At 41.6% G+C, this 25,680-nt stretch overlaps 1 protein-coding gene and 1 long non-coding RNA gene across 5 annotated transcripts in view; one reads left to right on the forward strand and one right to left on the reverse strand.

The window, feature by feature from the left end:
- RPRD1A (regulation of nuclear pre-mRNA domain containing 1A) overlaps positions 1-25,680 on the forward strand; it is a 43,019-nt gene that overhangs the window by 7,773 nt on the left and 9,566 nt on the right. For 2 of the 4 annotated variants that reach the window (XR_014212809.1, XM_082195082.1), the window contains exons 2-6: positions 4,058-4,187; positions 5,373-5,479; positions 5,578-5,672; positions 7,057-7,183; positions 7,295-7,470. Coding sequence is in view for 3 of the 4 variants with exons in the window: in XM_082195082.1 (XP_082051208.1) it covers positions 4,058-4,187; positions 5,373-5,479; positions 5,578-5,672; positions 7,057-7,183; positions 7,295-7,470 (635 nt within the window). In the remaining variant the exon portion in view is untranslated. Of the gene's footprint in view, positions 1-4,057; positions 4,188-5,372; positions 5,480-5,577; positions 5,673-7,056; positions 7,184-7,294; positions 7,471-9,085; positions 9,181-25,680 lie in introns of those variants that run through there. The other 2 variants (XM_082195083.1, XM_082195084.1) reach the window with 2 other exon arrangements.
- LOC309516399 lies at positions 9,025-23,983 on the reverse strand. Its single transcript, XR_014212880.1, has 4 exons — positions 23,804-23,983; positions 12,757-12,858; positions 11,268-11,374; positions 9,025-9,155 (listed from the first exon to the last, which is right to left on the reverse strand). It is a non-coding gene; the product is annotated as an uncharacterized lncRNA (long non-coding RNA).

A 25,680-nucleotide genomic window follows, 5' to 3' on the forward strand; every position in this document is an offset into this window, starting at 1 on the left:
CAAGTTGCGGCTTCTGATTGACTGCAGGAATATCCTGCAGCCGATCAGAAGCTGCGGAAGCCGTGCCAGGCTTCCGAAAATAGTTCAAAAACTCGAACACTCACTTCTGGGTTTCAATTGTTCAGGATCTGGTTTGTTCAGGAACCAAGGTGTTTGAGATCCAAGGTACGACTGTATGCGGATGATGCAGCCTTATTATCACTGATGAGGATAGGTCATCTGCAAGGGTCCCAAGTTTTTGTCAGTAGTATATCTTAGAGTGGTGAATGGCACTATTTAGCGGGAAGAAATCCCAATGAATTCCTTTTTATTATATATTTTAAATGTATATATTTTTTATTTTTATATATGGATGTTTTTATGATGGACTATATTTGTAATGCCTAATAAAGGTTTGGCGAAGTAAGTAAAATAGAGCTGTCAAAACAAGCAGAATTTTGCTATATAAAATAAATGAATTTGCATATAGTTGCAGATCGTATTCTGCTTCTGCTAGTCATGGGCAGGGTGCTGGAAATACGTTTATTACTGTGGTTGCACTCACCCCCCCCCCGGTTATATTCAGTGTGACGTTTACATTGGTATTCTTCAGGGCAGCCTTGTAAATAAGCTTCACAAAGGTTATTTGCTGCAAACATGTTACTATCCAGTGTGGTCAGCTACTCTATGCTGGGTATGGAAGAGGACGCTTCTTTTCCTTGGCACCTATTGGTTTCTGTGTGGAGCAAAAAAGAGTGCAGAACATCCCATCTCCTCCTACAAGGAAAATAGAAACTTTTATGTAAACAAGCTTGGACACCCAATATACAATCCATACCCCTCTTAAAGTATTGAATGTGCACTCTTAAAGAGTGTTTCTCTGGAGGGTGTAAAGTACAACCGGTGCTGGTAGTAGCCTGCGGACATGGTCTGGCCTTCTGAGAGTCCCAAGGGCTTGGTTGAGGAGTCTGGAGGGCACCACCCTCTTGTTTAAGAGAACAATAAGAGAGAGAGAATGAAAAGTCTGAATACACTGAATTATAACTATCAGATATTCCTTTCTCTGAGAGACTTTTGTAATCTCTGTTCTCTTTTCAACATCTGGTGAAAAAATTTATATTTCCCCCAGATTCTTGTATGTCTCTTATGCCGCAAATTTTAACTGCTAGCTGTGATTTATTTTTATTGTTTAGGTGAGGGGCTGTATTGATAGGGATCTGGGGAATGAAGCGAAGGAACCATTGAAAGCCTGCTTCATTGTTTGCTTTATATTTTGCAGATAAATACACTCACATTTGCACTAACTGGCATACTGTAGTTTTAACAGAGTTGGATATAGCCAAGACACCATCTAATCATGTTGGAATGCAAAGGTAAAGCACAGGAGACTTGCAAAGGAGTTTGTGAGTGTCCCCTCACTTCCCCCTTTCACCTCTGATATCGGGGATGGAAAAAAGTAGTGCAGGGAAACTCACAAAGGGCAAGGGATTTTGACAGGTGAGTTGCCCCTCCCACCTGTCAAAGTTGACCAATGGGAGGCAAAAATATTCCCCACCACAGTCTAAAGCTTAGACCTAGTGATCAGGGTTAATTATAGTCCAGTCTCTAACCTTTCCCCTTTTGAGTAAATTACTGGAGAATGAGGTAGCTTTTTCAGGTTTTTTTCTAAATAGAATACTGATAATATGGGTTCCAACCTGGTTTCAGGATGGATACATATGTTAGGGAATGAATTGGATGAGTCCAAGCCAGTTGTATTTTCTAGAACTCTTGGTAGCTTTCAGTATCATCAGCTATGGTATAAATCTGAGTTTAGGAGGCACAATCATCTATATCAGGCAGGCATGAGGAGCTTCTCGACCACGGGTCAAACATGGGCCACCAAGGCTCCTCATGACTAGAGATGGGAAGACCTGGAAAAAAACGGAAAAATTGGGGGGGGGGAACCAGGTTCCCCCCCACGCCTTTTTTCATGTTGGGAGGGCGGGGAAAAACCTGCCCCCCCAATTTCCCCACTTTCCCCCCAGGCCTTCCCATCTCTATTCATGACGTCAGATGTGGGGCAGGTAACAGTGGGGAGAGGCACACTCCCAATGGCTGAGCACTGCCCTTTGCAAGTGTCCTCACACTTCTCCTTTAAACTTCTGTCACCAGGAGTTTAAAGAAGTGTGGGATGCCTTGCAAAGTATAAAGCTGACAACTCCCCTTGCATGACAGCCAGCTGCTTTGGGACCCCACAGAAGTGATGTTGACAGGGCAGGAAAACCCAGCTACCAATCATGTGAAGTCATAATGGCATGTGATTGTGACTGTGAGTTCTGGAAGACATGCTTCCTGCATTGCAGGCATTTTTCCACCTGGCCTGAGGGGGCAGTGGCTGGACTGACTCCAGCTACAAAAGCTGAGGTTTCTGAACAGACTCTTGGGCTGAGGTATTGTTGTAAGGGGCAGTGGTTATTGGTTTTATTATTAATTTTTTAAGATATTTATTTTAGTTCTTAGTATTTACAAGGAAATTGTTCCGTTTGGTTGTGTACTTTCTGATGTTTTATTTATTGCTTATGACCACTTTTGTTATGTTTGTATTTTTTCACATTGTAAAGCACTGTGAACATGGAAAGGCGACATACAAATAAAATTATGTAGGTATGTATGGAGCCAAAGGGTTCCTCACCCCTGATCTATAATAAACCGCTGGGGGAGGTCATCTGATGGTTTGGGCTGTGCTGTCAACTTCAAGCCATTTACATGTACCTAAACTTCTCTTTCCCATGTAGAAATCTCTAGGAGCTTGTAGAACTATTGAACAGGCCTATGAAAATGGTTGTACTGGGTGAGGGTGAACAAGATGGAACATATTTCAGATAAAATGGATTCAGTGGGGGCTGGAAAGCCAGCCAGACTGAGTGGAGGTGTACAACTGCTCTTGATTGGTGTTGCACTACTAGACTACTGTAATATGCTGCATTTGGGGCTGATTTTAATGGTGTTTCCGAAACTTTAATTGCTGCAAAATGTGGTAGCCTGGATTATGTTGGCGGTTGGAATACTGGTTGTTCGTGCGTTTTGAATCTCAGCACAAAGTGCAGAGAAAAATATGGCCTCACACTATTTCTCACACAGAAACTGAGGTTTCTGATACACCTTAAGAGAGCTAATCTGCACATCAGATCCTAAGGAAGGGACACCCCAGAGCCTTTGACAATTCGAATCACAAACACACTGTGTTCACTTTTACCCCTACCGTGAACATGGTTATGTTGGCTGGGATATGGGGCATGTGTAATCGTTCTTGTAGTTGCATTTAGGCTGCGGAACTACCTCCAATGAGAGAGCTGTTTGTCCTCATTGGGTGCTGTAAAAATAAAACACACAGATGATAGATGGATAAATATCTCAAATAAATACAATTGCATTGGTCAGTAATAAGCTTTTAAATATTCCACATAAGTACATTAAGAAAAAACTAACCTTAATGCCACATGTTAAAGGTTAATGCCTCTTGTTAAAGGTACTAGGGGTAGGTTAATTTATTTTATCTATGGTAAGTCAGGGAAGTCAACACTGTGTGTGCCCAAGGCTATTATCTTGGATTAGGATCCTTATTTGGGTACCTGTTTTTAAATCTTTGCTTACTTATAAAGTTCAGAGGGTAGCTGTGCTGAAGTTCCTGTTTCATATGGAAGCAGGGTTATAATTAGGAATCAGTGATGTGAAGTTTCTGGAAATTAATGAATTGAAATATTTTCCTATGCAAATTAGGATAAAACATATTACAAAATTTTCAGTTTGCTGAAAACTCTCATACCTTTACAGGGTGATCTAATTTGCCATGCTTATTTCCCCTGTATTTGATAAATTAAGCGAAAGTAGTTGAAACTGCCAAGCTCGTCTAATGCTATATTTCCAATTGGCATCCATTCATTGTCAATGAACTTACAAACATATAAGAACAATAAAGCACTGGGGGGAAATCCACCCCACATCACTGATACTAACATTGGGAAAATCCTTATTGTCATTTGCTTCAGTATTGTTATAACATCCCTCTCCCCCACCCTTTCTTTTATTTTTTCAGCAAAACCAAACAGGAAGCTTACATTCTTGTATCTGGCCAATGATGTAATTCAGAACAGCAAAAGAAAAGGTCCTGAATTTACAAAAGACTTCGCACCAGTCATAGTTGAGGCCTTCAAACATGTTTCCAGGTACAATTGTTCTCTTCCCCAACGCCATGGAAATTATTTTTATTGGAATATTTCGGAATATTTACTACAGCAACTCAATACCGTACGCTACCCTTTTATTAGATTTTTTTGAGGGGATGAAACTACTGAAAACTGTTTGCTGATTTTTAGCATAACCCAAAAGTGGCATGAATAACAGATGTACTTTGCTGCGATAATAACCTGAAAAAAGTTAATTGACTTTAGATTTGAGTATTACTGTTTATTTAGCTCCAGTTGTCCACTTCAATATGTGTTTTATTCATTCATTATGTTTCTAATCAAGGCAATGAAAGATAGCATTTCTAAAAGTGGATTTTTTCCATACAAAAAAGCAGTAGTAGAAAAATGGTTTGCAAAGCCTTCTAACAATATCATACATAGTATGTTAACATACATAGTAACATACATAGTAAGTTAATTAGAATATTGAAATGAATTTTGATGACAAGGCTCACAAATTAGTCTCCGTTAGTGTCACCAATGGCTTATAGGAATGAGATGTCATGGTGAGTCTTTTGTGTTGAGCAGTAGTTGTAACAAACTTGAATGTAACTCTGCATAAGTGGAGCACGTATGAATTGAATATCAAATAATCTTTGTTGTATTGACAGGTTATAGGTTTATAATTCACCATGTAGGAAAGAGGAATGTTTTAGCTGTTACTACTTCTTTGGCAATCACTTGTAGCTGAGTAAGATTGTCTTACAACTGTTTCCAAACAAATAAAAAGAATACATTAATATGGGGATTTCAGTTTAAACTTCGTTTACACAGATCTAGTATCATGGCCACAAATATTTAGATTGGTAACAAGTAATCAAGGAACTGTTCAGTTCTGTGAAGTGTTTTTGGAGATACTTTTTCTCTCTCTCTACACCTTTATGAGAATACCCCCCCCCCAAAAAAAAAGCCACAGAGTGCTTGGTCTTATCATGCTTTACAGGTTTTAGTGAGCTATTTGAAACAGGATTGTTGTATCTTAGTAAACTGGGAGATGAATTCTGTTTACCTAGCTGAACATTCAGCTGTTTAAATACCCCAACATTCTATTGGGATGTGGTGACTTGAAATTTCATACATGGTTTGGTTTGAATTCTGGTATCTGTTAATGCTCCTTACCTTGCCATGTATTAGTACCTTATTTGCTTTTTCTCCCTACCACAGCGAGACTGATGAGAGTTGTAAGAAGCACCTGGGGCGCGTGCTGTCGATTTGGGAAGAAAGATCTGTTTATGAAAATGATGTATTGGAACAGCTTAGGCAGGCTTTGTGTAAGTAAATTTCAGCTCATACAACTTTACTTTTTATGGTTCACATATCTTTGGAGCAGATTTTTTATGTCTCTAATTTTATTCTCTCTAATTTCTAGATGGTGATAAAAACCCAAGAAAACGCCCATATGAACAGATAAATGTGGAAGACAATAATTGCTCAACACAAAGTTCTCCATGTGACCCTCCACAGGTAGAAATAATCTGTGAAAGTGAAAACGTAGCTGGAGTGTTGCTTCCAAGTGTTGGATTTACTATCTCCAAACATTTGATTTGGTTTTTTAAAGCAGGTGTGTGGAATCTCCAGCCCCTGAGCCTAATTATGTCTGGCACAGTTCCCATTTTGACCCATGTAGCAATTTCAAAAAAAACCCAGTGTTATGAGAAGGACTTTGAATCCAAGTTGCCTCCCCTCCAGAGGGAGAAATGCTCAACTTAAAAGGGGCTCCCTGTGACCTCTGATTGGTAGTTACAGTATCCTTCTTTCCATGTTGACAGGTGTCAGCCATCTGACATTATGATAGCAGGTGATTGACAGGCTGATCCTACCCAGTTGAGTGGTAGATGGGGAGATTTAGAAATGTATTCTGAAAGGGACTGCATGTGAGCACATTTTCCTGCTATGGTGACAGTCTGGGTAGAAGTGGCTAGTAATAATCTTTGTTCCTTTCCTCCAATATCATTGCTGGTATTGAATAACTGCCTTGTATAGAGCTTTGCTGCATAGATCGATATTGTTGCAATATTGCCCAGCTAACATGTGCATTGCACAGAAATGAGTCTGGATATGGGGGGCAGAGAGAAAGTTTCGTCACACTACCTTGTTATAAATTTATAGGGCAAAATGTTTTTAACCTTTCAGCAAAAAGCATGATAAATAATGTATGAAGCCTTTGCAGTAGTTTAGATAGTATCCATCTTGTGAATAATACAGTTTCTTAAAACATTTGAAAATATGAATAGTAGTAAGTTGCTTGGGGCTGAAATTCTTAGGAGAAGAAGATTTACTTTCAAATCAATATGTGTTAATCCTGGGTATTGTCAAAATAGGTTCTTCATTGTGATTGCCATGGACAAGTAGATCTAGGGAAAATGGAGAAGCAGGAGTCCACACAGTTGTAGGGAAATGCTTAGTCTAATTTGTATTAAAATGTTATGTTCTCACAGAGGTCGTCATCATTTCCTTTGTTTCCGATGCTCAGGCTGTAAGTGCTGTTGCAACTTGGGGGAACCCTGAGATTTGCAGTAGTGCACAAAATGTTTCAAGGAAATAGCCTAAGTGGGGGATGGACACCAAAACCAACCTAATAAGGACTAAACATATTCAGTAACCACAGAATGCTGTCTATCTGGGAAAGAAAACCTGCTTTTTGGTATAAGAATGACATGGAGCATCCAGGAAAAAGCAGTGGCTGGTTTGATGGAACCCTCAATAGGAGCACTCCACACTGCAATATTTTGATGCAGGTCCCACTGTCTAAAAAAGAAAAATCAGTGCTTTAGGTTCTTGTCTCCAGTACTGTTGCATTATATGTTGATACTTGGTTGTTTTTTAAAGTATACTTTCTCCCTCATAGACTGCAGATCTCATAAGAGCATTGCAGGAATTAGAAAATGCAGCCTCTGGGGATGCAGCAGTTCATCAGAGAATAGCCTCATTACCTGTAGAGGTTCAAGACGTGTCCCTGCTTGACAGAATAACAGGTAAGGGAAGTAGTACATTGGCAGACATGTAGCTCATGACAGAATGTTAGGGCTTGGCTTGCCAAGATGATTTATAATGTGTCGAATTATGAATATTGTTTTTCTTTCTAGACAAAGAATCAGGAGAGCAGCTTTCCAAGATGGTAGATGACGCATGTATGTTGCTGGCGGATTACAATGGCAGGTTGGCAGCTGAAATAGATGATAGGAAACAGCTAACTCGGATGTTGTCAGACTTTCTGCGATGCCAAAAAGAAGTCCTCTCAGAGAAAGAGCAAACATTGGAAGTGCGTGACTTTGTTGTGGTAGTTCTATTCTCTAGCTTTTCTTAATTAAAATGCTTGACCATGTTTAAACTTCCCTTAAAGTTTAGATCTAGGTATTAGATTTGTTTTCTCTATCTTTTTCTTTCCAGCAGGTGACTAGGAGGGCTTCTGTCACTTGAAATTTTATTCACCATTTAATGATTAAGTATTTGCCGATAATCTTATTGTATATACCAGTCCGGGGGGTGGGGGGAATAGGCGTTAAGATTTGACATTTAACGTTTTATAAATTTCAAATGACTCCTTGGACATGTTTGATATTAGTAGATATATTTTAGGTATATATATTTAGTGCATAATTTCCCAGTGATTTATTTCCCAGAATACATTACAGTGCAGTCCTAACCATGTTTATTCAAATGCAAGTCCTATTTAATTCCATGGAGGTACAGTCCCAGGTTAGGATTGCAGCCTTAGTTGCACTTGGTTCCCACCAAAAACAATGTGACTTCGTTAGGACTAATTTTTCCCATTGATTTCAGTAGGACCGAAGTTGAATTCACTTAGCCTAGATCCAACCCATAGTCTCCACTAGCAAGTCTGCACAAGAAAGCTTTTGGTGAATTAAGCTAGATGCATATTTGTGAATCATAATAGGATACACATATGACTTTTGAATTTTATATGCTGGTGAAACAGGTTTACCGTATTTTTCGCCCCATAGGACGCACTGCCCCATAGGACGCACCTAAATTTTTTTTTGGGGGGGATCCAGAGGGTGGCGCAGAGCTGCAGGAAGCCCTGGAGCGCAGGCAGCTCTGCGCCACCTTCCGGAGCCCCGCGTGGCTTCGCGCCGGGATCCGGAGGGTGGCACAGAGCTGCAGGAAGCCCTGGAGCGCAGGCAGCTCCACGCCACCCTCTGGAGCCCCGCGCGGCTTTGCGCCGGGATCCGGAGGGTGGCGCAGAGCTGCAGGAAGCCCGGGAAAGCCTGCATTTGCCCCATAGGACGCACACACATTTCCCCTTCATTTTTGGAGGGGAAAAAGTGCATCCTATAGGGCGAAAAATATGGTATGAAATGATTATTTATTTTAATTTTCTTTCCTCAGATGTAGATAACTATTATTCAGTAGTATATTATTATTATTATTATTATTGTTGTTATTATTATTATTATTATTATTATTATTATTATTATATAAATATATTCTAATGAATGTTCCAACAGCCCTAGATGACAGCTCTGTGTTCCTACTATGGTGGTGCTTGTTTTTTGAGGGGTGGTAGTGGAATAGCATTAGAATATTACCTAAATTAAGGTAGTTTGTAATGTTGGGTTATATGCATACTTGCTTTTTTTCTTCAATTAGGGAAGTAACAATGTTAGTTTTAGCAGAGAGCTATTTATAAGAGTTGCATCTATACTGCCAATTTCTGTTTTGGTTTAATAGCTTAAAATTAAATCCGCAGTACATAATGTCCCCTTCCTAAAATTAATTGTGCCTTAAACATAACAGCAATAACTTGTTACAAAGTAGAACAAACCCAAACATTGTTCATTAAGGTTCCTCTAACCTTCATGTAGGTAAGTATTGTCTTATATTTTTAAAATCCAGCTTCTTTAACATCTATCTAGCTTTTGTTTCAGGTGAGGAGCATGGACCATATCTTCTAATGGTGGCATCTTCCATTAGTAATGCATCCTGCTAAAAATAAAATTCAAAATCAAAATCCTGCTTTGTCTCCTGTTTTTGAAGATTGACAAAACATACCTGCAGATAACCTTTGATCATACTAGGCATATGTTGCAGACATCATCTAAACAAAATGGAATACCTAAAGCAAGCCACATAGCTGCCAATTTAATATTAATTTGTTGTTCATTTTTGCTAGAAATTTGAAGGCTCGATTTTATTGAATTTAAATTACTAATTCCTCAAGCATTCCTGATAGGTTGCATCTGTTTAGAATTAAAATATGCATATTGAGCCCAAGAGCCTTTAGCAAGAATGCTTGAGTTCACTTATTGCTAGCAACAGAGGAAATTTTATGTGATCTGTTGAGGTGATGTTTACCCTCTACTGAACTTAACCTCTGTTGACAACCACTATATCACATTAGCAGTAGCTGATCCCTTATAGTCATAAGAGCTATATTTTTATCTAATTCAGCATTCTTTTAATAACAGCAGATGCTTGCGTTTTGAGTAGCTCACAGACGGCATGAAGGCAGGGTTTCCTCCTTGGTGGTTTCTCCCCAGATATTTAGAGGTCCATTGCATTGGAACAGGGTGGTTCCATTTAGCTTCCATTTTTAAGAGTCATTGGCCTATCTTCATGAATTTAATCCTTTCTAAAGCCGTCACCACATCTTTTGATAGTGAATTTAACACATGATGTCCCACTATGCTGAAGTTAGCAGGTCTGAGCCTAATCAGTGTTCGGATGTGCACTGCCTTTAGTTATATAATGGAATAAAGGTGGGGAGTGGAGAAAAAAAGGCAGAAGGATCTTTTCCTGGCTTAGAAATTCACCACATGTCATGCAATCAATAGTTGCCATTATCTTAATATATGGCCATATGAATTTGCCCTTGTTGCATGTACCGTTTTGGCCCAAATATGTCACACCTGAATATAAGCTGCACCTTTAAAATTCAAGGGGGGGGGGAGGAGAGACAATACCCGAAAATAAGCCGCTCCCTTAAAATTCCGCAGGCACTCACACCCGTTCCGTTTTACTGTATGTCTGTTTCAGCAATGATACCATAAAAGCCCATTTTTGTAAGGTCGCAAATTTAAGTCGCACTTTAACTTCTCACAGTCAGAATTTGGGGGGGGGGGAGTGAGGCTTATATTCAGGGCAATACGGTAACAAACTGCCACTTGGTTTTTTCCAACTTTGGCTCTATTGTGGTACATATACCAGGAGTGGTAAGATTGATCTGATTTGCATAGCTGCAATTTGTGTCAAAATCTAACAATGTTAAGTGTGCATGCATCCTTTGAAATAAGTCAGCCTAATCATTTGTGCTCCCATGTGAATAGCAAGCTGAAACCATTCTTTCACAACTTAAACCTGTGAAAAAGGATTGTAGTGCCTGTCAGTCAAGCGTGAAGAGAGGGTTTGCATAATACAGGGTAAAGAAGAAATTCCATCTCTGTGGAGGGCCCTTTGTGGAGTGACTTTAGTGGAGGTTGGGCCACCCATGTCAGAGTGATGGCCAAATTTTGCAGCTGACACAGCAGTTGTGATGGAATTTAACTTCATTGTGATTAAAAAATAGAAGTAAAACTTTCACACCTAGTTGCTCTCTCAGTGCGAGCAGAATAACTTAGGAGGTTTTGACAGTAAGCTATTGTCTGCAAGTGTGGCATGACATAGGAAAATATAAATTAATGTGAATGGCTATTAGCTATTAACATTGGTACATTTAGGGGCAACATTGGGTGGAAGTGAAAGCTGCCTGGTGAACTCAGTGGTAGGCCATGGGAGCAGCCCATCTGTACCCGGATATCTCCACGTTGGAGGCAGTTTTCAAGGGCCAAGTGGGAACTTTGAAAAACAGCTGTTAGTAGGCACATGCACATAATTAATTAAGTAAATAAGTGAATAAATATACCACACCCTCCCCGGCCAAGACCGGGCTCAGGGCGGCTAACATCAAATATCAAATACATTAAAACAAATGATTAAAATACATCTTAAAAATTAGAATCAGGATAAAATTAAATGACTGTCCACGAATTACAACCATAGGGGTCAGCTATCCATGTTTGTCCCACATGAGCCAATAAAAGGGCTAAAGAGGTAACTTACAGGGTCCCATAGAGGGGGGTCAAACGGCCCGGACCAAAGGCCAGGTGGAACAGCTCCGTCTTGCAGGCCCTGTGGAAGGATGTCAAGTCGCACAGGCCCCTGGTCTCCTGTGATAGAGCCATAAATACATATTAATCAGGTGGTGGAAAGAATAAACAGAATCTTGTGCTGATAAATCAAACTTCTGTGCAGGATAGATTATGTAACTTCTTAAACAATTAGTTTTGCATGCTTCCTTCCCCACCTTCCTCCACTTTGTATTCTTGTGGTTCATGTCTTGTCATAGATTATAGGCAGTGGAGTGGAGAAGTGGAAAAATTGGAGCGAGTAGCACGCTAGGGACAGAGGATGTAGAATTCCTTCCAACCCTTCCCAGGATTTCTGTATCATGGGCATGTTCATGATGCATGGTACAAATCTGTTTCTTCTGCCAACACATCTGATTTTTGCCACCTCCAAGAAAAGCAACCTATTTTTAGTCATCTTGTCGTTGATTATCTAGACAGACTTCCAACTGCCCTTCCCCGAGCCCCCATCTTTCTGTAATATCTTCAGATTCCTTGTTTCACTGGGTGGTATTCCATGTTTCTGCATGTAGTCATAACAAATGAAGATATTGCACTATGTAGGGTAGTTTCAAGTAGGTAGCCATGCTGGTCTGACGTAGTCGGGAAAAAAAGATTAAAAAACTGTCCAGTAGCACCTTAGAGACCAACTTACTTTGTTCTGGGTATAAGCTTTCGTCAGAACAAACTTAGTTGGTCTCTAAAGTGCTACTGGACAATTTTTTAATCTTTTTATGTAGGGTAGTGTTTGGCTTCCAGGGGTTGTATGTTGTCATATCAAAGCTGCAGCCTAAAAAGTTTGAATTCAGGTTGGTAAAGGCTGACAACTGGTTCAGTATGCTTCTGGATTCAGGTCAGTTCCAGTCCATATAGGGAAGTGTACGATTCATACTTCAAGTTAGTGTGAACCACTACAATGTTGGAACAAGTTGCCTTTTCCCCAGACCCACCCTCTTCTTCTGATCATAAATTTTTAAAACTGATTTTTATCATTGCTTTTACACAGTTGTAACCTGCCCTTGGTATTCATGGTAAAGGGCAAATAAGAAATTAAAAACAATTTACATAATTTTGTAACTCATAAGCTCCATGAAGCATGTATGAAATAAAAATAGCATTCAGTATTAACAGTTGTACTAAATTCCAGTAAATTATACCCTTAACCCTTGAAATGGCAGGCCTTCTGCCTTTTACTTCTCAGACTCTTATAAGGAACTAATGTAGAAACCAAATCAATCCCAAAGTAGTCGTACCTTGGAAGTTGAATGGAATCCATTCCGGAAGTCTCTTCAACTTCCAAAATGTTCTGAAACCAAAGCACGACTTCTTATTGGTTGCGGGTAGGTCCTGCAGCCAATCGGAAGCCATGGAAACCCCATTGGACGTTCTGGTGCCAAAGAACGTTCACAAACCAGAACACTCACCAGTTTGCGGCATTCAGGAGCCAAAATGTCCGAATACCAAGGTGTTCGGGATCCAAGGTACGACTATGGAATTGTAGAGTTGGAAAGGACCCACAGGGTGATCTGGTCCAAATGTAAAACAAAAAAAATGTAAAATGTACATATGAGTAGGAATAAAGGCACTTTTTCAGGTTGAAGCTAGTGTGTATACTACCGCACACGAACCCTTTAGTCTGGTAACAAATTAATCTTTATGGTTCATAGAATTGTAGAGCTGCATGGAAAACAAATTTCATCTGTTCCAACCCCCTGCAGGATTCTTTTGTCCAACGTGAGGACGGGAACCTATGCCCTTTTGACATCCTATGCCCTTTTAAAATGTGGGATGGGAGGGGAGTTATTGGGTTGCACTAATTACAGTGGTACTTCGGTTTTCAAACATCTCTGTTGACGAACATTTCGGTTTTCGAATGCTGTAAACCTGGAATTAAATGCTTCAGTTTTCGAACATGCCTCGGAAGTTGAACACGCCATGCAACTTCTACTGAGTGCAAGATCCTGAGACCTAGCTGTCGGCTATTCAGGTTTCGGTTTTTGAATGTTTGGAACAGTCTTCCAGAATGGAGTACTTTCGAAAACCGAGGGACCACTGTATATATTTTGTGGTTTTATATTTTGATTTTGTTCTGTGAACCGCCCTGAGACCTCTGGGTATAGGGCGATATATAAATTCAAATAATAATAACCCACAACTCTGAGATTAAGAGTCTCCTGCTCTGTTGACTGAGCTATCAGGGAGATCTAGCCAAATAATGATTCAGGCTTTCTTCTGGCACAGGTTTTTGGTTCATTTTAGCTCCCTACATATACTTTGCCACATATACTTTCCCTGTGAAGGGAATAAGCTCATCTTTTTATAGTATAGGGCAAGTAAGGTTGTATTGTATGTATACTGTATTTTAGGTAGATTATGCCTAGGTAGATTATTAGGTAGATTGGCAGGGGGTTGGACTCGATGGCCCTTGTGGTCTCTTCCAACTCTATGATTCTATGATTCTATGCCTTGCCACTGATTATTGCGCAGTTGTAGCCTTAGCCTCTATTCTCTTCCCCTTCTGAGTCACTTAGCTATGGAAGGCTTTCAGTTGTATCTAGTACAGTGCTAAGTAACCATCCTGTCAGCCCAAGGATTTCTTTTTGTGCAGCCAGACTTCTCCCACTTGACTTCCCCATCCCCTCCCTAAATCTGTTTTAGGGGTTCGCCCAGTCCCCCAGAGCAGATTTGTGAAGAGCATGGCAGGAGGGAGGAAGTTATGCTCAAGCGGAAGCCCTTGTACTGATGGGACACTGGATTGCAAGCCTTGGAGGTCATGGGAAGTGGAGGCCGGGAAGAATACCTGCACTTTCTCGCTAGAAGTACAGCAGTGGCTGCTTACCCAGTCACAGGGTGGGCTGTAGTTGTAGTGTAGCCTTATTAGACTTTACCGACTGGTGGGGAGGGAGGGAGGAAGGAAGTCAAATGACACCGAGGTTGATTCAGAGAAAGAGTTTATTCTGCTCTCCGGATAGCAGAAGGCACTTGCCTGGTCAGCTCATAGCAAGTCCAAAGAAATGAGAAATTTCATGCAGTGTATATATATCCTCCAGGCACCCTCTCCCCCCTTCCCCAGGAATTCAAGCACGTCAGCTTATACACGTAAGTTGACATCCATGACCATAAACAGTTATTCCTGTTCCGGTACTCTTGACCATAAAAGGTTGTTCCTGTTCCTATACTCTTATCTTGGGGCAGGAGGTCACCAACTCCTGGTGCCGTTCCTGGGTCTCTTGTCAGACTTGACAAGGTCTGTGCATCTTTGTGGTCACGATGTAAGATAAGATCCAGACACGTCATCCCTGCTCTGCTGGAACTGCCAAGGCCACTCATTGCCGTCACGGACTGATAAGGAAGAGAGCTTTGAGCACTTGTTTATATAGCTGGGTTTTGGCTCAAGAGCTCAAGTTAGAGCATTTTAGAAATGCTCCCCTGGAGGAAGAAAAATGGGGATTTTGGGTCAGTTTCAAACTGATTGCACAGAAACCCATTCCTTCAGTAGCCCATCATGGTTATCCCTTTTGCCCCCTTGTGGGCAAAAGGCCTTGTACCATCCCCTGGCTGGCCACTATGAATTGCCCTATAGCCTACTATCCACAAATTTGAACTGCCCTCTTGGGCAAGTTGCGGGGCGGACCAGAGTGGGGAAGTCTTCAGTCCGCTGCTACAACACTGCCTCCTTTGGAGGGCAGGTGCTCAAAGTGACTGCAGTCAGTCTGCCATGCTCCACCAGGGGCACTCTGGAATGGGGCTGATGACCCTTAAGCCAAAAAGCCAAGTGCTGTCTATGGAGCATGATATGATGGCAGTTTCATAGCATCATAGAATTGTAGAGTTGGAACAGACCCCCAAGTGTAATCTAGTGCAGCCCCCTGCAATGCAGAAATCTCAACACATAGTCCCCCATCCAATTTGAAACCATTCTGGACCCTGCTTAGTTTTGCAAATGTGATAATAGTTTTATTGTGCTACTAGGAGGTTTATCCTGCTTGTTTTTTTCTCTAGAGCCCCAGATGATAAGACATGGCATAAACCTGAGTGCATAATAAGTGCTGGATCAATCCAAAGGTCCATGTAGTGTAGCAGTCTGTGCTCACAGTGGATTACTATATTCCTGTTGGAATCCCATAAGCAGGATACGAGTGCCCTAGCCCTCTTCTGCATGTGATCTCCAGCCATCTTGCCTTTGATACTGGACGTTTTACATAACCATCATGAGCAGTAGCTACTGATACGCAAAGTCATGGAGAATAAGGCTAATCCTCTTCTAAAGCTGACCCAAGTTGGTGATTATCTTGCGGTAGCGAATCCTAGCATGGAGGCAGTTGCATACATGCCATGACCTCATGTGCACCATTGAAGGGCTACTGACCCTAAAGTAGAGGGGGAAAGTATGTGTGCCCTGGATGTGGAACTGCCATAGCATTGCATTTTTTGTTACCCATGTGCTCATCCAGGAGTTGTTATTACTTCTTGCTTTCGTAATAGACAAGTTGCATGCTTGGTGTGCTCTTCTCCATAAGCACCTCAGGGTATAATACTAGATACAGCTCACTAGTAAATTCCTAGCTGGCACCTCTATACAAGGGATTAATGCACGGATACCCAAATTTCTGGCTCTGAGATAGACATATATTTAAGTTCTTTCAAAATATAGCAAAGAATTATTATTATTATTATTATTATTATTATTATTATTATTATTATTATTATTATTATTATTTTAAATGACCAGAGGATCAAAGCTGATAAGATGTTGCTAGAATAAATTTCTTCCCAAAAGACCAAATAGCCCATTGCATATTTATCTTTTAAGTGTTATTAGTACTATATATCATCTTGAGCATCTTATAGAATGTTTACCAATAAATTTAATAAGCATAAAAGAGCATCCCCTGAATAATAGTACTGGCATTTATCTCCATGATGGCAACACATTTCTGGTATTTGGGTGTTGACCGCAATCCTATTTTTGACTAATGCCATTTCCCCCAACATTTTCCACTCAGGCCCTTAAAATGTATAAGAAAGCAGATGCTGTTGAACTCTGTCATCATTCCCTGACCAAGCTGACTGGGGCTGCTGGGAATGCAACAACATCTGGAGTGACACACGTTGACCACTCCTGCTTTAAAAATACTATGAATTTTGTCACAAAACAAATACATTATAGTCTCGGTAAATTGTACATGCTGAGTGTTTCAGATTTATGATTGGTGGGTGGTTTGTAGCCTCCTTACAGGTGGCCTGAGAGACCCCCACAAGGATAGACTGTTGAAGGCTCTTTCTAGAGTAAATAAAATTTAAAATCCACCTCTGGACTCTGGTGTAACTATTAAAATGTGTCAGGGTGAAGAGAAAAAGGAAGCATTGTCAGGTAAGGGATAGGAGTTCCTGGATTTCCATTTCTATGGGCTATCAGTCAATTCAATACAGTGGTGCCCCGCAAGACGAATGCCTCGCAAGACGGAAAACCTGCTAGACGAAAGGGTTTTCTGTTTTCGAGCTGCTTCGCAAGACGAATTTCCCTATGGGCTTGCTTCGCAAGACGAAAATGTCTTGCGAGTGTTCCGATTTTTTTCTGCTTTCCCCCCCTTTTTCTAAGCCGCTAAGCCTTTTATAGCCGCTAAACTGCTAATAGCGCTAAGCCGCTAATAGGGTTGCTTCGCAAGACGAAAAAACCGCTAGACGAAGAGACTCGCGGAACGGATTATTTTCATCTTGCGAGGCACCACTGTACTATGACGAAATTGCAAATTGTAGCTCTTCTTGGAAAGCAGCTTTTGGTTTTGATCAGGACTGTTCTGCTTTCTTCCCTGAAGGCTGTTGCATCCTGAGCCTTTCCTCCATGTGGTTTCTTAGCAACAACAGTTTTGTATACTAGCACATGCTTTCTTCAGCTATTGGCCTTCCCTTTACTAGGCCACCCCACCTGTACTTATGGAATCATGACCTCTTCCCAACAACAGGATCAAAAAATGTACCCTGCACATGGCAACCACTCAAATCCATTCCCTGCCACCTGTCCCTGAAGCCGCATGTGGTGGGTTGGTAGAGCCTAGCAAGAGCTGCATTGTTGTTGAGCAACTTGCTGATCTCAGAGGTTGCCAGAATTGCATTTATGCCCACCACGTCTAGATTTGTAGGAATGATTAAATTATTCTACCCTGTCTATTCAAGCCCAGCTGAGTCAAAGAGCCAGCAGTCTTTCAAGCTGCCTCATGTAGTCAGTGGAGGTCTTCCAAGAACAAACCAGAATAGTAAACTTCATTGCAGCAAAATGTAAGAAGTGTTGGTTTGAACACCAAAATATGGCTTCAGAAGCCGGATTCTTTTAATGCAGCGTCTTTCAATACTTTTATCCTGTTCCAGTTTGTCTGCCGTTGCCTCAGGGCTGCTTGAAGATTTTAGAAGTGTGTGTGAGGGGGTGATCTTCCTTAGTTGTCATTAAAATACTAGGTGAGAGCCAATGTAATTTAGCTCTTTGAGTTGATTTCTAAAGCTTTCAAAATATTTTATTTTTATTTTTTATAATATTTATTAAGGTGTTTTTTTAAAACGCACATAAAATTATAAAGTACAATTCACACAACTAACAATTTAAAGAGAAATAAAGAAAGACATAAAAGCAAAAGAATGATTAGATATAGATAAAAAGAAAAACAAACATAAGAAGTTTAAAGTTGATTCCATCCTTCAATTTCCTTTATCTCATCACCTTAGTTCTTTGACCCCCTCACACCTCCCCTTTTGTATTCCCATTTAAAAAGTCCTTTCAGCAAATCCTTACCCTCTGTCCTTTTTCATAACTCTACTTCGTCACCTATTGTAAATATTTTAGATTGGTCTGTAAAAGAATGCTTTCCTGATGTTGGACTTCCCAACTCTCATTAGTCCCAGGTAGCACAACCAATAGCCAAAGATGGTGGCAATTGGACCACAGCAACATCTGCACTGCCACAGCCCCACTCTAAAAGTATTTAAAATATGTACTGTACAGCCTGCTCTTCGCTACCAAAAAGGCATCCCACAGTGGATTTCAACCATAAAGCATTAAAAACAAGCAAATTAATAACATCAGTGAAATTTCATCACATCAAACTGAGTGGACAGCAAATCGCCCAGAAGCCTGAGTAAATAAATAGGTCTTTAGCTGGCACAGAAAACTAAAACCTTAGCACCAGCCTTCTAGGAAGGTGTTGCACAATTGGTGGTGCCCTCTTCCATGTCACTGCATACTGAATTTCGGGCACCACCAGAGGAATATCCTCTACAGATCTTTAAAACACAAGCAGAACTATATGGGGTGGTTCTCTGCCAGGTTTCTATGTCCTAAGATGTTTAGCGGTTTTAATGTCAATACAAGCACCTTAAAGCTGAGTCAGTAGCAGCAGTAGCCAGTGCAGTTTCTAGCAGGCTAACCTGTTCTGCACCATGTAGAGTGCATTGCAATCGTCCAGCACTAGGGTTGTTAGTGCATGGGACAAACTATCCCCATCCAAGAGCAATAACGGTTGCTGTGCTAACTGAAACTAGTATAAGGTTCTTCTCACCAAGAAAGCTACTTGTGCCTCCCATAAAATGCTGAATCCAGGAGGACCCCCAAGCTATGTTCCTGTTCTATGAGAGGGAGGGTGGCCCAGTTCTGAACAGGCAACATTCCCAATTTCCAAACCTGGGAATGCTCACTTACAGTACTTATCAGGATTCAGCCAGAGCTTATAGGCTCTCATCCAACTCAACACTGTGTCGAACCACTGACCAGAACCCAGACAGTGTCTCCTGACTAATGAAACTGAAGGAGCTGTATTGACATGCTCCCCCCTCCAGCCCCTTGCCAGAGGAGCTGAGTCAGAGTGGAGAGGCATAATTTTTGTGTCCTCTCCTGGGCCTTCGCCCTTAGCAGGGAGTCAGCCTGTCCAACCCCTAGATATGCCCCTGTATCAGCATCTTGGTGATATCTCACTCCAGATCTAATGAGCACTCCTAGTAGCTTCAAAGAGATATTAAACAACACTGTGGACAGAATGGGACCAGGCACACTGCAGCATAACTGCCATGTAGCTGAGGTACAGTCTCCCAGTGCTATTTTCTGGGAAATGGCCCTGCAGGTAGAAATGGAACCACCACAAAACCAGCAAGGTCACTCTCTTCAACCCTCCCAATAAAGGACTTCCATCAGGACAACCAGAGCTGATCTGGTTCCCAACTTGGAATGAATCCAGATCATTGGTTCCATCCAAAAGCATTAAAAGCTACCACCCTCTAGAGCAGCGGTTCTCAACCTGTGGGTCCCCAGATGTTGTTGGACTACAACTCCCATCATCCCTGAGCTCTGGCCTTGCTAGCTAGGGGTGATGGGAGTTGTAGTTCAACAACATCTGGGGACCCACAGGTTGAGAAAGGCTGCTCTAGAGCACTTACCCTTAAAAAGGAATTCTTGCAACCAAGTGATGATTGTCAAACACTTGGGTTTCTTGGGGAGCAGGCAAACTGTAGCCTCCATGAGGACTGCTGGCACCCTCCCTTCTTGCACAGATGTATTCACCACACATTGTTTTTTAAAAAAAGTAATATTTATTAGAGTTTCGAGTAATACAAAAAAGAAAAAGAAAAAAAAAGAGTTCATCCTTTACAATCCCATTTTCAATAACTTCTTTCCGCGACTTCCCCTCACCTCCCCTTCTTGTATTCCAAGTCCAAATATTTATCCAACAAGTTCTTATCTCTAATTTCTTAACCTTAATTTGTTATTATGTTTATTGATATTAAATTTTTAACCTTAATTCATTATTATATTTAATTCAATTTATATATCAACTTTTAACTTATATACCTCAATCATTTATAGATAGCTTTTTCTAAGGTCGACCCTATTTCCCTTCCACGAATTCCCCATTCTTATACTAATAGCAACACAAAATTTAACACAGAATAAAAAAGATCAAGCTCCCTTTGGATTTCCAAGCCCCACCCTCCCTTCCCCGGTTTCAATCCCAAAACCATAGTCCATTAGTCCAGTGTTTCCCAACTGGTGTTCCGCGGCACACTACTGTGCCGTGAGACATTGGCTGGTGTGCCGTGGGAGGGAGGCGGGCGAGTCGGGCGGTGAGAGGTGGCGGCGGCGAGGATCCGCGTCGAGCCGGGGGCGGCTCCGCGGTGGTGGTGCCGAGCGGCGGGGCAGCGTGTGCAAAAGGGAGGAGCGCAAGACAGCGGAGGAGGAGGAGGCCGGCATGTCCGGGCAGCAGCAGCAACAACAGCAGCAGCAACTCCCGGCGACGGCTCCTCAAGCCCCACCGCCGCCCCCTCCTCCGCCCGCTATCGCCGCCACCACCACAACAGCCGCCGCCGCCTCAGTTGCCGCCGTCCCTCAGTCCCTTGCTCTGCTGCCTCCTCCCACCCCCAAAGCTTGGAGGTTCCCCGGCAAGGGGGAGGGAAAAAACTTTCACTTTCGTGTGTCCCTCCCGGCGTGACGCTGCGCGCTGACGTCACGGGGCGGGGCTTTAATGGTGGTGTGCCGCGAGATTTTTTTTCAGTAAACAGGTGTGCCGTTGCCCAAAAAAGTTTGGGAAACACTGCATTAGTCCATCTATTATCAGCCTGGCAACCTCACGTCCGAGGCTCTTAAATCTCTCTCAGTCCCTTTCTGCCGGCTTCTTTGAAAGTCCCTTGTATTTAACACCCAGTCTCGAAGGAGCACTCTCTCTATAGTGTCCATATTCCTTCCAGCCAAGCCTTATTCACCACACATTGGACTCACCTGGTTAATTCCCTCCGGCTGGATCTAAACAGGGCAAAGGTTGAGAGGATGTGGTTGGCTGAACAGCCTCTAGCATCTTATGCACAGCCGTTGTTCGTTTGTTATGTTTATGTCCCATCCTTTCTTCAAGGAGCTCAAGAAGATGTACATGGTTTTCCCTCTCCCTGTTTTATCCTCCTAGTGACCTGTGAGGTAGGTTAGGCTGAGAGACAGTGATTGTCCCAAAGTCACCCAGTGAGTTTCATGGCTAAATGGAGATTCGAACTTGGGTCTTCTGGGTACCATATTCTAAGTACTATACCACATTGGCTCACACTGTTGTTCTTTGTGACCTATTAGTGATTATACAAGTTAACCAAACCATTAGTTAATCATTGTACACAAAGATCCTGATACAGCTCTAGCCATGCATAAAAATGTATCGATTTGCAACTAGTTTTCCCAGAACGTACATGAGGATGTGCATTCAAATGCTCAACACATGGAATGATGCATTGCAGAAGGACACTGGGTGAGCATTTGGATCAACATCCAGTTTTCACCTGTGATTTTTGACCAAATGAGTGAAAAGTTGGTGAAAGCAAAAACTGGAGGGTACTATGTTATGTCATAGAATAGTTTCTCTCCCTCCTGTTATCTCTGCAGTTTGAATTTGTTTACTCTTCTTAACTCACAGCTCTAGCTTTGGGGCAATGACAGCTCCTGAAGCCACAGCTATGGAGGAGTGTGAGTTCACATACAGCACTAAACTATGGTCAAAGTTCTCTAGTGTATAAAAAACCAACTATGAATGTGGTTAATGAGCAACCTTTAACCATAGTTATTAAACCATAGTTAAATTGCTGGGCTGGGTTTGCACATAGCACTAAGCTATGGTTTAATAAATCATGGATTAGCATTATGTGTGAACCATGCCACTTTGCGGGGCTGCCTTAGAACTGTGTTCAGATGTTTCAACTGGGAATAAAATGTAAGCGTTTCAAACGGAACCTGTTGTAGCAACAGATAAAACAAAAGTCTGCTGGCTTCATGTTTGCTTCTGGAACCAATTCAAAGTGCTGATATTATCCTTTAATATGCTCTATATGACATGGACTAGGATATTTAAAGGACCCCTTCCACACGTACACAGTTGCTCTTTCTTTGGTCTGCACAGATACACATGCTACTGATCATGCCTTTAGAGACTAACTGGGTGGGTACTGAGGACTGACCTTTTCTATTGTCACAGCCAGATTATTAAACTCTCCTTCAGGCTGTCCACCTGACACACACACACCCCATGTCCACCTCTTTTTTCCTCTGGTTTAGTTTGTAACTTCTCTGCCGATATAAATTCTGCTAGGATTACAATTATTTTGTATTGTATTTCTTTGCTTTATATGCATTTTTTCACTCCTTTTGTATTCAGAGAAAAGTGGGCTTATAAATACCAATTGTTGGGCGTTGTGAGTAGAGGAGTAATATTATGCTCCTGTCTTGCTTGTGGGCTTTCCATACTCATTGTTAGCTCCTGGAAGAACAGGGTGCTGAACTAGATAGGCCTTCTGATCCAGCAGGGTTCTTCTTAATTTTTATTTTTTTTAATAGAAATTTATGCTCATTAGATGAGGATAGCACTTAAACAAATTCTACTTAAGGTAAAAAAGGGACGCGGGTGGTGCTGCAGGTAAAAGCTCAGCGCCTAGGACTTGCCGATCGCATGGTCGGCAGTTCGAATCCCCGTGGCGGGGTGCACTCCCGTTGCTCGGTCCTAGCGCCTGCCAACCTAGCAGTTTGAAAGCACCCCCGGGTGCAAGTAGATAAATAGGGACCGCTTACTAGCGGAAAGGTAAACGGCGTTTCCGTGTGTGGCTCTGGCTCACCAGAGTAGCTTCGTCACGCTGGCCACGTGATCCAGAAGTGTCTGTGGACAGCGCTGGCTCCCGGCCTCTAGAGTGAGATGAGCGCACAACCCTAGAGTCTGTCAAGACTGGCCCGTACCGGCAGGGGTACCTTTACCTTTACCTTTACTTAAGGTAGATATTGGAGAGCAAAAAATTGCTGGGTTGGACCAGTACAATGAAAAAGGGACATGTACAATGATGCAAATTTATTCTAAGCATTATGTGCTGTAAAATATCCATGTGATCTGCCAGCCACAGATGTCAGGACATAAGTGGAGTGAGAGAATATACTAATGATTTTTTTCAATGGCAAGTAGCATGGCTTTATTTGGAAGCCTAGTTAAATAGTTGCCTAGTTGTAAGCCAAGTAAGGGCTTCTCAACTGAGACACCATCCAACAAAGCAGAAAGACAGTTGGATTATTGCAGAGTTTGTATAAATAAAAAGATGCAGCACATATAGTCTACAACCCAGTTACTGCAGAGACGATTCCTTGTTATATAAAATTGTCCTGGAGGAAATAGCTTCCAGACTGAAATGTAATATGAGACTAATTCATAAGGCATTAAGTTGGAGTCTGATTACTTTTGCATTCCTCTTGTTAGTAGATATTTGCCAGAACAACCATAAACCTAACACTGTCCATCGCAAAGTCCTTCCAGATCATCCCAACCTGTGCAGATCGTGGACACCGTTGAATTAATTCTAAGCATAATGCAGTATTTTTTCTTTTAAAATTATTTGAATAAAATGTCATATTTAGGGGAGAGGCCATAGCTCTGTGGGAAAGTACATGCTTTGTATGGAGAAGGATGGTGGGGTTCTCACCATTTCCAGTTAAAAGGTTCTTGTGTAACAAGACTGGGAAAGACCACTGCTTGAAGCCATGGAGTGCTGCCGTAGACATCATTGCATCAGTTGTTGCAGTCAATATAAGGCAGTGTCCTATACCCATGTCAGTTTTCAAAATAGACAAAATCAGTACTGACCACTTATATCCTCTTTCTTTTGAATTTACTTGGGGCTGTCACTCCTGCTTACTTCGCTCAACAACTCCACCTACCAGTCTACCCTTTGCCATCTTCCTTCTCCCAAAACCTGACTATATGCTCCTTCTTTGACACCTGACTAATCCCTGGTCTCTTACACCTCACCCACCCCCTTGCCTGTTTCCTCACAGTTCACCCAACCCTTCCACGCTCACCTGGGCGATCTACCACCCACTCTGCTCACCTGCCTGCTCTTCAGTTATGACGCTGCAGTTGCCGTGGCTGCCTATTGGCTATCAATGACAGCATGGCAGCCTTACAATTTTATTATATAGTAAGAAAATTATGACACTTACTGTGCTACTTACTCTACTTAAACCTATTTACTTCACTAATTTTCAAAATATAAGCATAAAAAGATAAGTTGGAAGGTGAAGGGCCTAAGAGGATTCCTGCCCCTTTAAAAGTTGCACAGGAGTGAGGATGTGCTGGCAGAGGCAAGGACAAGTGACACATATATTCAGGCCTGCATCAGGCTCCAAATATATATAAATCTGCTATGAAGGATGCAAAGAAAATCCATGCCCAATAGCTATACCTTGTTATTTCAAGGTCTGTGCCAGAGATAGCCAGCCTGGTGCCGTTCATATATTTGTGGATGGCAGCTCCCATCAGCCTCAGCCAGAATTGTCAAAGCTGGAGAAACTTTATCGGATCTTGAATTGTGCCATTGGGGAATACGACAGATTCATTTCCAGGAGAGGAAATTGCAGCTTGTCTTTCTGTCAGCTCTCCACTAACACAAGATGGCGATTTATAGTAGCCAGACATTGGCTATTAAATCACTCTGGAAATAAGAGTGGTCAAGGGAACAACCTCAAATGCTCTGATCAAAGCCATTTTCTGCTGTCTGCGCCTGGGGGCTGAGTTGTTAATAACATAAAAAGCATCAAAAGTATCCAGTATGGCACAGGTACTTTTGGATCTCCCATTGACTGTTGGTATTGTTCGACAGTTGATGGCTGAACAATTTAAAATGATCAGATCAACATTAGATGACGGGGGGGGGGGGGCGGACAAAAAATGAATCATAGAGATAAATGAGAAATGGAACTGGAACTTACCTAGAGATTTCAGACAAAATTGATGAAAACCTGACAGGACTGGATGATGAATCAGCAAAATTGGAGAAAGCAGATGATGAAATGAAAATGCCTCTTATACATGGGTTTGGAGGAGAAGAGAAAGATAAAATCATAAATGGAGAGATGGAGAATCATCTGAATTTGGTATTGATGGAATTGAGAGGGGAAAAGCTTTGAGAAAGTTCTGGAAGAAAGAAAGTATTCTGCATACTATTTGGAGCAAATTCAGAGAATGATGCTATAAATTTATGCTACTATCTCTGGAAAAGACTGGAAGAAACAGAAATGCCCTGGAGGAGCAGATCAGGATAAATGCAGTAGGAAATGGAAACACAACAAGAGATGAAATTTGAATATACAGAACTGGGCATGAATTAAAGGATATATAACAAGAAAAGAATTATGGAATATGATTCCAATATGTGATCACAGTGGAGAGATTTTAATATGGGCATGGAAGGAAGAATTTACTATTAATGAATATGGAGGCATGGTGGTGAGAATTATGGAGGGAAAGTGGATTTTAAAGAAAAGACATGGTTGATATTTTCCTCCACCAATAATAATAATT

This window comes from Podarcis vaucheri (assembly GCF_965113315.1).
Source record: "Podarcis vaucheri genome assembly, chromosome: 13".
Taxonomy (NCBI): Eukaryota; Metazoa; Chordata; class Lepidosauria; order Squamata; family Lacertidae; genus Podarcis; species Podarcis vaucheri.